Raw genomic sequence first — 12,558 nt, forward strand, 5'->3', positions numbered from 1 at the left:
TGGGGTCGGGGAGTAAACAATAGGATGGAACCCAAAGAGAGAGAGAGACAGTTGGACAGACAAAGGAGTTGCTAGCGAGCAGGCTGGGAGGGTGAATAGCTGTTAATGGGAACTGTTAGTGAGGGGGTGTGTAATAGCAGGCTGTGGTAACAAGGCCTGGTGTGTGGGGTGGGGAGCTGGGGCATAGGAGAGTTTAGGTCCTAAAATTATTGAACTCAATATTGAGTGCGGAGGGCTGAAGGGTCCCATGCGGAAAATGAGGTGTTGTTCCTCCAGCTTGCGTTGGGCTTCACTTGAACACTGCATCAAGCCAGAGACAGAGATGTAGGCAGGGAGCAGGGTGGCGTGTTGAAGTGGCAGGCAACAGGTAATTCAGGGTCTTCTTTGTGAGCAGAACTTTCTATGTTTTCTGCAATTTTACTCTTATATCCATATTCTCCCTGTTGATCAAAAATTTATCTTTTTTTGATGAATTCTAAAATGCACCCAATCCTCAGGCTTGCTGCTGTTTCTAGCAATTGTAAATGTTTCTTCTTTGGATCCAGTATTATCCCTAATTTCTTTTGTAAACTATAATTGAACTGCATTTCCTGTTATTTTGTGCTAGACAAATAATTCTAACTGTGTGTATCACTCTGTACAGCTAATTCATCTACCTTTTTGCGAGTGCCTCACACATTAAGGCGCAAAACTTTTAAACTTGTCTTTTTTAAATCTTGTTAGTCACCTGAGCTTCATTTTTTTATTATAGTCCCATTTGCTTTTTTTCCTTGATTTTTCTGCCCTCCATGTTTGCTTCTTGGCTTTATTTCTTTTACTTCTATCATTGTTTCTCCCTTCGGTGTCTCCCTGTTCAAGCTCCCATTCCACTGCCAAACTATCTTAAACTCTCCCTAACAGCATCAGCAGTGAGACACTCCCTGCCCCCTACTCCATTTCCATTCATACATTCATCTGGTACGTCTGTTATTTTTACATTTACCAGAACATGGCACTGGTGATAGAGTCATGGAGACCAATATCACAGACAAAAGCCTTTCAGTCCATCATGTCCATGTCAAAAACTACCACTGAGCCATTTTAATCCTATTTTCCAGCACTTGGCCATAGCCTTGCATGACTTGGCTTACAAATGCACTTCTATATACTTCTTCAATACTCTGAGGGCTTCTGCCTCTCCCACCCTTACAGGCAGTGAGTTCCAGATTCCCACCACCCTCTGAGTGAAAACATTTTCCTTCACATCTCCTCCAAACTATCTTCTTTCAATCTATACCCTCTGATCATTGAACCCTCCATCAAGGGAGGAGGCTTCTTCCTGTCTACCCTGTCTATGCCCCTCATAACGTTATACATGTCATCTCATAACCTCCTCCGCTCTAAGGAAAACACCCAATCTGCCCAATCTCTCTCCATAACAAATTTCCAGCTCAGGCAACGTCCTGGTAAATCTGCCTCTGCACCCGCTCCAATGCAATAACATCCCTCCTATAGCGTAGATTCCAAAACTGTATACAAAAGTCTTGTTGTGGCCTAAATAACATTTTATAAAGTTCCAACATAACCTCCCAGCTCTCAAACTCTAAGCCTTGGCTAACAAAGGCTAGTATCAAATATAACAAAGTGTGGAGCTGGATGAACACAGCAGGCCAAGCAGCATCTTAGGACCATAAAAGCTGATGTTTCGGGCTTAGACCTTCATCAGAAAAGGGGGATGGGGAGAGGATTCTGAAATAAATAGGGAGAAAGGGGGAGGCGGACCGAAGATGAATAGCGGAGAAGATAGGTGGAGAGGAGACCAACAAGTTAATGGTGTGGGGATGGAGCCTGTAGAGGTGAGTATAGGTGGAGAGGTAGGGAGGGGATAGGTCATTCCAAGGAGGACGGACAGGTCAAGGCGGGATGAGGTTAGTAGGTAGGAAATGGAGGTGAAGCTTGAGGTGCAGGAGGGGATAGGTGAGAGGAAGAACAGGTTAGGGAGGCGGGGATGAGCTGGGCTGGTTTTGGGATGCAGTGGGGGGAGGGGAGATTATGAAGCTTATGAAATCCACATTGATACCATTGGGCTGCAGGGTTCCCAAGCGGAATATGAGTTCCTGTTCCTGCAACCTTCGGGTGGCATCATTGTGGCACTGCAGGAGGCCCATGATGGACATGTCGATGGACATGGCTCATGCAGTGCCACAACGATGCCACCCAAAGGTGGCAGGCGACATGTCCATCCTCGGCCTCCTGCAGTGCCACAACGATGCCAATATTCATATTCAGTTCTGAGGAAGGGTCACTGGACCTGAAACATTGTTTTATCCTCCACAGATGTTACCAGACTTGCTGAGCCCATTTGACCAGGCTGTTTACATCTTCCTATAAACTAAGGTAATGCTCCACACTGTATACCATCCCACCCCAACAATTTTTGTAATATATGCAAATCTACTGATCAAAACTCCCACATTGAGAATATTATCTTTAAGGTCCCACTTTAAATTAACATCCTAACTCTCTATACTCAGCTGGGTGGACCTTATCACTTTTTATTTAACCAAGGTTGTTGATACTGATGTGTATCCCTTTACAATTCAATCACAGATCACTACAGCCTCATCATTCTCTCCTTCCGCTCTGTACGCAGCAGACGCACCCATCATGTCATGAACTTCTGCTGCTATCTCCTGAGGAACTGTACCCCATTTCCCAGTGATAGTCTGTGTGTGTGGGGCTGTAAGACCATAAGACATAGGAGTGGAAGTAAGGCCATTCGGCCCATCAAGTCCACTCCGCCATTTAAATCATGGCTGATGGGCATTTCAACACCACTTCCCCGCACTCTCCCACAGTGAGAGTCAGTGTATGTGGAACTGTACCCCATTGAGAGTCAGTGTGTGTGTGGGACTATACCCCAGTGAGAGTCAGCGTGTCGGATTGTACCCCAGTGAGAGTCAGTGTATGTGGAACTGTACCCCATTGAGAGTCAGTGTGTGTGTGGGACTATACCCCAGTGAGAGTCAGCATGTCGGATTGTACCCCAGTGAGAGTCAGTGTATGTGGAGCTGTACCCCAGTGAGAACCAGTGTTTGTGTGACTGTACCCCAGTGAGAATCAGTGTGTGGGACTATACACCAGTGAGATGTATTGTGTGTCCATCTGTTTCTTTTTGTTGAAACATGTCCATTAACCTCATATTCCCCAAAGAGCTATTCCTGGAACATTCTGTGTACCAGATATTTTATTTTTCACATATTTTGCATTTTAAATTTGCAAAGAATGTGATTGGAGAATGAAGCCAATTGCTATGCATGTGCACAGGATAAACAACATGTGCGTGTGATTAGGGGCCTGGATTATGAAGCTGTGGCTTGTAACCATTCCGCATAACGTGACAGAAAGTAACAACAAGCTTTTGTGGGATAGAGAAGGATGGCTATAACACACGGACATGGTCCTTATGTAAATTAAAGTTATGCAAACTCCAAAACTTATACAACTTGCTGTGGCCTGAAATTACCCAACTTCCAGAAAGTTATGTTCCACACAACATGATACATTCTCTGTGTCCTGACCCCCAATTCTCAAACTTTTTTTGACACACAGTTCGTAAATGGGGTCGGGGCAAGAAAGGGTTTTATGAACAGAGGCACAACTGAGGTATGGCTTGCGCTGAGCACTTTTCTTCAGTCTTTACGAAGAAAGAGGAAGCTGCCATAGTCATCTTAAAAGTGGAGATGTTACCCAACCTTCAAAAAAGTGTGTAATTGTATCCTCACCAGCCAGTCTATTCAATCCCAGTGCACGGGGTGCTAATAGAAACTAATACAAAACAAAATTAATTGTTCAATATTCAAAGGCCTCAATAATTAAGAAAGTCCAGCATGGATTGGTTCAAGGTAAATCTTGAAAGAATTTGAAAGTGTAGCAGACTGTGCTGATGATGGGAATGTCGACGATGCTGTGTATTTGGATTTCCAAAAGGAATTTGATAAAATTCCAACAAAGATGAATGGTGACAGGACCAAGTTGGGAAAGTGAACAGGAGACAGAAGTTACTGGTCAAAAGTTGGACAAAGTAAGAATTGCCAATGCTGGTCAATAGTTCTTTTTTCCAACTGCAAGATGTTTACAGTGGTGTTTTTCACGTTGCAGTCTGTCAAAGAAACTGCAAACATCAGACAAGCATCAAGTTCAATTTGGCTCTACCCCAGGAACCTGCAAAGGAGGTAGAAGTTGCCAATGGAGCTACAAGAGATGAAAAACTACCTACAGACAAAACTCTGTTTGGGGCAGTGAATTACTGTACACAGAGGGAAGCACAGGATCAATAGGAAATTAATGAAATTCGCTGACTTAGATTGGGCCAATGAAGGGTAGTGATAAAATAGAATGGGAAAATCAAGTCTTTACATTTACTTGTGAGACAGATTGTGGCAAAACACCACTGGGTAGAAGGGAGACTGAAAATTCACATGAAGGGGAAAAACTGCACCATCAAGCCCAGAAACAGGCATGAAAAGTATACCAGGCAGCCAGCTCTGCAACATAATGAAACCTCACACTGGACAATAGCAAAAAAGCTTCCTGCAACCACAAAATCATGGCAAACATCATGAACATCAGCAAGATGTCAGTGAAATTCCTTTGTATGAATTGGAAAACAGAGGAGATTCTTTCCAGGTTTAAACCAAGAATAGAGCTGTAGTTCCTTGACTTGGCTATATCAGAATCATGTCAACAACCAATTAAAATTGAGACATCTATCAGAAATGAACTGCTTTCATAGACTGAGTACCTCAGACTTATCTAAAGCTCATCGGAAATACACTAAAACATGTGGGCACAGCAGAAGAACAGATACATGTCATAGTAAATTTTAGGATATGTAGATTGGGAAATATCAATGTACACAGGAGCCTGGATGTCCTTGTACACTGGTCATTGAAAGCAAACATGCGGGTGCAGCAAACAGTGAGAAAGGCAAATGGTACATTGGTCTTCAATGCAAGAGGGTTTGCACACAGGAACAAGGAAATCTTACTCTGTTTGTTGCCACTCACTGGGGTAGTGAGCCTGAAATTCAGTTCCACATTTCCTGGAGTTATGACAAAAGTTAAAGGTTTTATAGCGTTCACTCAGCTCCCCAATTTACCCAACGTTCAGATCAGAATTGAGAGAAAGTGTTGAATAAAAATCACTATGTACAGAAAATCCTCTGTACTGGTGAAATCACGCATCATGAATTGGTCTATCCACGCCAAACAAAAATCAACATGTACAGGCAAAAGTGGCATATCCATGATATTTTTAACCATTTTAACCTATTTTAATTAGCTGCAGACTCATGAATGCTGTCATTTGTGGGGGTTCTCAGGAATGGGACCTTTGCAGATATGGAGGAATGATTTAGATGTGAACGTAAGAGTTATGGTCAGTAAGTTTGCAGATGACACCAAAATTGTTGGTGGAATGGACAGTTAAAAGGGTTATCTCAGTGTCCAATGGGATCTTGACCAGATGGGCAAATGGGCTGAGGAGTAACAGATCAAGTTTAATTTACATAAGTGTAAAGTGTTGCATTTTGGAAAGGAAAACCAGGGCAGGATTTATACACTTAATGGCAAGGTCCTAGGGAGATTTGCTGAAAAAAGAGGCCTTGGGGTCAGGCACATATTTCCTTGAAAGTGGAGTCACAGTAGATAGGATAGTGAAAAGGCATTTGCTACGCTTGCCTTTATTGGTCAGTGCATTTAGTATAGGAGTTGGGAATCATATTGCAGTTGCACAGGGTATTGTTTAGGCTACTTTCGGAAGACTGTGTTCAATTCTGGTCTCCCTGTTATAGGAAAGATGTTGTGAAACTTGACAAGGTTCAGAAAAGATTTTCAAGCATGTTGCCAGGACTGGACAGTTTGAGTTATAGGGTAAGGCTGAATATGCTGAGGTGACCTTATAGAGGTTTACAAAATCATGAGGGACATAGATAGAATGAATAGCCAAGGATAGAGGAGAATAAAACTAGAGAGGATAGGTTTAAGGTGAGAGGGAAAGATTTAAAAGGGATCTAAGGGGCAACTTTTTCACGCAGCGGGTGGTGTATGTATGGAATGAGCTGCCAGAGAAGGTGGTGGAGGCTGGTACAATTACAACATTTAAAAGGCGTCTAGATAAGTGCATGAATAGGAAGAGTTTAGAGAGTTATGGACCAAATGCTGGCAAACAGAACTAGATTAATTTAGGACATGTGGTTGGCATAGACGAGTTGGACTAAAGGATTTGTTTCCATGATGTAAAGCTCTATGATTCTGTGACTGCATTAAAAGACATTAGACTCTAACTACTGATAATAGTTTTAAATCTCCAGAATACAACACTACTAATTTAAAGTATAATTCCCTTATAAACCCCCTCTGGCACACACAGACCATCAGACAGGTTAAATACATTATTGGTTAGAGGGAAGATCGGGAAAGACTGTTCGGACTTTGTCCCAGCTTCAGGCTTTTCCCCAGACCTGAAATGTTAACTCTCATTTTTTTCTTCACAGATGCTGTCAGAGCTGCTGCGCTTTTCCAGCAACTTCTGTTTTTGTTCCTGATTTACAGCATCCGCAGCTCTTTTGGTTTTTATTTTGTTTATGTTCCCAGGCTCTTTGGCTGAAGAAGTCTTTATGACTCTTCTGCTTGCTAGCACATTGCTACAGCCATCTTTCTCTAAACACTTCCACCAGTTAGTAAGAGACACAAGGTGGCCTCATCATTTATACAATGTCTCTGACTTATCAAGTAAAGTCAGAATATACAATAACGGTGGCAGGAAAAATAAACTAGTTTTGTTCAAGTTCAAAGTGAATTTTGACTGTACTGAGCACAGAGGCTGCTTCAAAGCCAGAAGAAGATTGAACTCTTTCTCTCTCTCTCCCTCTCTCTCTCTGTCACTTGTTTCCAGCTCCAAGCAGTTCAGAACCAATCGTACATTTGTTGGCAGGCAATAGCATCTCTGTCAATGGACTATGGACTGGTGACCAGTTATCAATCAACTTCTTGTTGCCAGAAAAAGCTGCATCTATACTCCCCCTTGACCCCAAACCATTTGCAATCCAACCTTCAATTACAGCTTATTCAAAAATTGCTGATGTGATGCTTGTCTGGGTGTCAGGTTATTTGCTTTACAACACATACAGCCATCCCTTCGAACTCTGGTTCTTAAAACACCTCTTTCTCATTTCAGTCCATAATTTAAGTAAAAACAGAAAATAAAAGAGCAGTCCTTACAAGACATACAGGGTCCAGATGAGACAACACCCAGAGTATTGATTGGTAAAGAGACGAAAACTGTAAAATTAGTATATACTTTACATGGAGAGAATACTATGAAGGTTCATTGGGCCAATATGCTGGCGGGCCTCTTCTATGAGGACAGCTTGCTTCAACTGGGTCAGGAGGCCTGGGTGCAAGTCTCACCTACTCCAGAGGTGTGTCATACCATCTCTGAGCAGTTTAATTACAAAATTTATAAAAACAGAATGTGGTGGAGAGACTCAGCAGGTCTGACAGGATCTGTGGAGAGAGAGGTAGAGTTCATTTTCATGTCCAATATATTGGAAAATTAGGCTCCCTTTAAATGTGAATTTTCCAGTGTAAACAGTGCAGGATGATTTACCTGCAATTACCAGCACTTAAGTAGCTTTCCAAATTCCTGGCATATAGGAACAGAAGGAAAGATCACAAGTCTCCTTTGCACTGATGTCAATGATATACCTGTACCTCTCTATCAATGTTTTGTCGAGGAAAATAAAAACAGTGAGATAACCTTCGGGTGAAAGTGAGCAAGGGATTCTGCTCTTACTAGATCAATTTGGAAGTACCTGGGAGGCATTTTGTAAAAGGATGGTCACTGCAATAAGTACATCACAGCCATGAATAGCAAACAATGCATTCTCAAAAAAAAAATTCTAAGTGTAAGGATGAGAATTAGGTCTCAAGAGAAGAATTCTCAAGACTATAATTCAGTGTACCTTGTTGTACGGGACTGGAAAGTGAACATCGAGAAAACTGAAGATCCAAAGACAAGGAGGTTGTGAAATGTGGTTCTGAAGATGGACAGAATGGCTCAGCTGAAGAGAACACTAAACAATGAAGAGACCCTCAGGACTTTTTTAAATTATTGCATAGGATGTGGGCGTCATTTAGAAAGTTGGTATTTGTTGTCCATCCCTAACTACCTTCAAACTGAGTGGCTTGTTGGGCCAGTTCAGAGGGCAGTCTGAGTCAACCATATTGCTGTGAGTTAGGAGTCACAAGTAGACCTGAGCAGGATGGTGCAGGAGGAAAGATTGCTTGTGAAAATCTTCAAGAAAAGGAAGCAATGTTGGATTGGCATGAGAAGGAAGTGATTGAAGCAAGATTAGAAGAATATAGATCAAGAGGGAGAAGAATGATGATGACTGAAAATGGAAAATGGAAGACTCCTACAAGCAACACAAGAGGAAAGCCCAAGACTATGACATGAGGATAAATAAGCAGAGGCCCTGCCTTAGCCAAACCTTTATAGCCCCTTCACCACAAAAACACTTAGCCTATCACCGCCAACCTTTACTTGTCCAATACCTTGAATATGTTGTCACCTCCCAAAGCTGTCACCATCTTTTCCAAAACTCCATATTTTGTTTTCTTGTAATAAGATTTTCTCACCTAGCACCATAAGCCCATACAAAATAGGGCGGTTTTAAAAGTACAGGGAACACAAGACAAGTGGGATTTTTTGAAACACAACTTTATTTGATAAACTGACAGGGCAGAAAAACTGATGTTGCTTAGATCCAATAGCAGAAACACCATGAAATTTGCCTTCGTTTCTGGGCCTACTTAATAAGGCTCGTGGCTTCTTGTTTCAAGACTTTCCAAAATCGTCATCTATTACAAAACAAAACTAAAACTCAAAAACTATAAAAAGGTGACGGCATAGAATTAATGATGACGTAAGTGTTGTTATCAGGGATATTACTCACTTACTTGAACTGCTATAAGTTATTAGACGTCTTGCCTGTTTACACAGGGCTGTAGCTACATGATAGTAGTGGCACTCCTTTGCTAGGCATACCACATAGTTATTTACTTTAACAACAACTTATATTAACGTAGCAACTTTAAAATAATAAAACACCCCGAGTTCCTTCAGGGCAGCAAGTATCAAATGACATTTGACACCAAGTCACTTAGAAGACACAAGGACCGAATACTTGGTCAAAGAAATAGGGTTTAAGGAATGTTTTAAAGTCCGCTAAGATAATACTCCTGATGTGAATTTTTTTTAATTTTAAGTTTTAAATTTTCGAGGTTTGTGGAGATACCTGGAGTGGATTATTTTAAAGAGGGCATTAGAAGTTCATCGTAGGCATTGTAGCTTTCTAATAAATCAGCTTTACCTAGAAATCACTCAACTTGTGAGACCTTCTTGTTTGACTGAAAAGCACCTGTTGGATATGTTTGAACATGGGCTTGGAGTTTATAGTGATCTTCACTTGGGGGAAAAGGCCTGTAACGAAGGTACTATCTACCTGATCTATTCTGTGTCTGAAAAGGCCATGGTGTAACATCAGGTGAAAACTATTTGTTCTCCTCAAAGACTGAATGAAGGAGCTTCTCAATATTGCATTTCCTGAGTATGTTGTGTCTGCCAAGACTTCAGAGGCAAGTAAATAATAAAATGTGAGGCTGGATGAACACAGCAGGCCAAGCAGCATCTCAGGAGCACAAAAGCTGACATTTCAGGCCTAGACCCTTCACCAGAGAAGGGTCTAGGCCCGAAACGTCAGCTTTTGTGCTCCTGAGATGCTGCTTGGCCTGCTGTGTTCATCCAGCCTCACATTTTATTATCTTGGAATTCTCCAGCATCTGCAGTTCCCATTATCTCTTCAGAGGCAAGTACATGTGTTTCGTGACCTGTCTCCAAGTACATGTGTTCCGTGACCTGTCTCCAAGTACCAGACAGCTGGACTGGGGGGTAACATGAACATTCCACATATTGTCCTTTTTCTCCTTTCGAGGTATAAAGAACATTGGCCAAATTGTGTTTTCGAAAGAAGTCGGTTTTGATTCTCGACTTGGTGCATGTCAGCACGTGTGTTTTGGGATTATTTAGAAGGACTGTCATTTATACTTCCATATTTCAGACTGTGCATTTTGCCCAATTTACATCTTCATTCAATAAGGGTGGCATGGTGGCACAGTGGTTAGCACTGCTGCCCAAGGGAGCCAGATTCAATCCCAACCTTTGGTGACTGTCTGTGTGGAGTTTGCGTGTTCTGCCCATGTCTGCATGGGTTTCCTCCGAGTGCTCCAGCTCCCCACAACAGACCAAAGGTGTGCAGGTTAGGTGAAATGGCCATGCTAAATTGCCCGTAGTATTCAGGGATGTGTAGATTAGGTGGATTAGCCATGGGAAATGCAGGGTTACGGGGATAGGGTGGGGTCTGGGTCTTGGTGGGATGCTCTTTGTAGGGTTGGGGTGGACTGCTTCCACACTGTAGGGGTTCTATGATTTTATAATAAACCCATAATTTTGCACTCATTTAAAAAAGCTGGTGGATAGATTTTCTTTTAAACTGATAAAAATACAACATTTAATTGAGGATCTGGGAAGCTGGGAGAATACTTTTATTGTAGTTATGATCTGCAGAGTAATAGAACTAGAATGACAGTGTATTCCTCCAGCCTCAGCTGTAACAAGGAGGAAATGGAGTGATTTAAGAAGGTAATTCCAGAGTTTAGGGCCTTACAAATTAGACGCTTGATACCTTGATGAAGCAATTAAAATCAGATGCTTATAAGGCCAGAGTTAGGGTGCCAATATTTCTGAGGAGTTGTGGGCTCAGAAAAGTGTACAGAGAGAGGGAGGCCTGCTGAACACTATCAAAAATTTGAAAACAAGGGTGAGAATATTAAAATCTAGGTGCTGCGCACCAGGAGCCAGTGTCAATCAGGGGCCACAGGAATGAGTGAGTGAAACTTTGATGAGGACAGTCAGGTTTGGACAAGCACGTCAGGCTCCCTTCTCCAGGGCAAGAAATACCAGCCTAGCCGGTGATACCCACATCCCATAATGGAGCAAACAATAGGGATTAGCCATTAGTCAAGAATCAGAGGCATCAATCGGAGGCACAGCTGATGGTTTCAGAAGTGGAAAAGCTCCTGCTATCACATACATGGAGTGTTTAGATGTTCATCAAATCAGACACTAATATTGTGAAGAGTCTTGCGCTGTCTCAGACAATAGTCAGGGAGAGGAATCGAGTCAGCAGCTGGAGAGGAGAATTTGTATTGGGAATATAAGACAGTGACTTCCATCTCTCATATTTAATTAGAGAGCATTTACACTCGTCAGGGATGAAATTGGACAAGGAGTTTGATAATTAAAGGACGATGCAAATGTCAAGGTGTACAGGTGGTTCTCACTGGCAAACACTGATGCTGTGTTTTTACCTATTGCTGTTGAGGGGCTGCACCTAGAAGAGAAGGAGCAATTATCTGGTTATGACTAAATAAGAATGGAACCAAGTGCAGTCCCACTGGACGAGAATGAAGAGGTATTGGAAGAGAATAATGTGGTCACTGTATTAAAGCAAGAGTCAGGTCAAGGAGAAAGAGGGATAGTTTATCAAAGGTCATTAAGAGTCTTGTTCATTTATTAGGGGTCTTAGTCATTTATGAAGCTTGCTATCTAGTCAATAACAGAGACACAGTAGGGGCAGTGAAAATAGTTTAGGAATCAAAAGGCAGTTTACGTAGAGAATGGAGTGGAGCACTTCATTTGATATTGTAACAGGGCTACAGGAGAGGAGTGTGACCATGGCAATAGTTTGGGACTGATAGAACGTCATACAGCAAAATCCCTGTTGATCCCAAACATCTGGAATTCCTCTTTTGAATCTACAATGCCAGTTGCATGAGAATTCCAGATGTTTGGAATCTGAATAACTGGAGACTTTGCTGCTATCAGCTATTGGAAGGGAATAAAGGATTCATTAAAGCTAGTTCAAGACTGACCTTATCAACCAAGACAGAATCAGCTTTGGCAACCAGCCATACTGGGATTTATTAGTGGTCCTAGCTGTTCCTTTTTAAAAACTCACATTTATCTTGTGGCAGTAATGAGATGGGTTCTCTCAGCCACCACTAGTATTGCTCATTTGAGCAGCAGATTCAGGTAAATGGCTCCCTCCCATTGCCTGTGCCAGCGAGATACTAGTGAGATTAATTGTACAAAGACAGTGATGTCATGGGATCAGTCTGAGGATTTATATGGTACAATGAAGAAAGAACAGGAAAGTGGGATTAAACTGAAGACTGATACATGGAGAGATAGAGGGGCAGCAGGAGTACTTTGGGATTTTGAATTTGGGTTGAGAGTGGAGCAGATGGACTTGAGGGAGTGACAAGGGAGGCACGGGGCAGCACAGTGGCTCAGTGGTTAGCACTGCAGCCTCACAGTGCCAGGGACCTAGGTTCGATTCCAGCCTCGGGTTCGATTCAAGCCTCAAGTAATGGTTTGTGTGGAGTTTGCACATTC

At 42.2% G+C, this 12,558-nt stretch overlaps 1 protein-coding gene across 2 annotated transcripts in view; it reads right to left on the reverse strand.

Moving 5' to 3' along the window:
* Positions 1-8,759: 8,759 nt before the first annotated feature.
* The window catches only part of c8g (complement component 8, gamma polypeptide), a 31,071-nt gene continuing 27,272 nt past the window's right edge, over positions 8,760-12,558 (reverse strand). The window contains exon 8 of one of the 2 annotated variants that reach the window (XM_048558530.2): positions 8,760-8,903. In XM_048558530.2, coding sequence (XP_048414487.1) covers positions 8,881-8,903 — 23 coding nt within the window. In that variant the 3' untranslated portion in view covers positions 8,760-8,880. The remainder of the gene's footprint in view (positions 8,904-12,558) is intronic. The other variant, XM_048558529.2, reaches the window with a different exon arrangement.

This window comes from Stegostoma tigrinum, chromosome 29 (genome assembly GCF_030684315.1).
Source record: "Stegostoma tigrinum isolate sSteTig4 chromosome 29, sSteTig4.hap1, whole genome shotgun sequence".
In the NCBI taxonomy this organism is placed as follows: domain Eukaryota; kingdom Metazoa; phylum Chordata; class Chondrichthyes; order Orectolobiformes; family Stegostomatidae; genus Stegostoma; species Stegostoma tigrinum.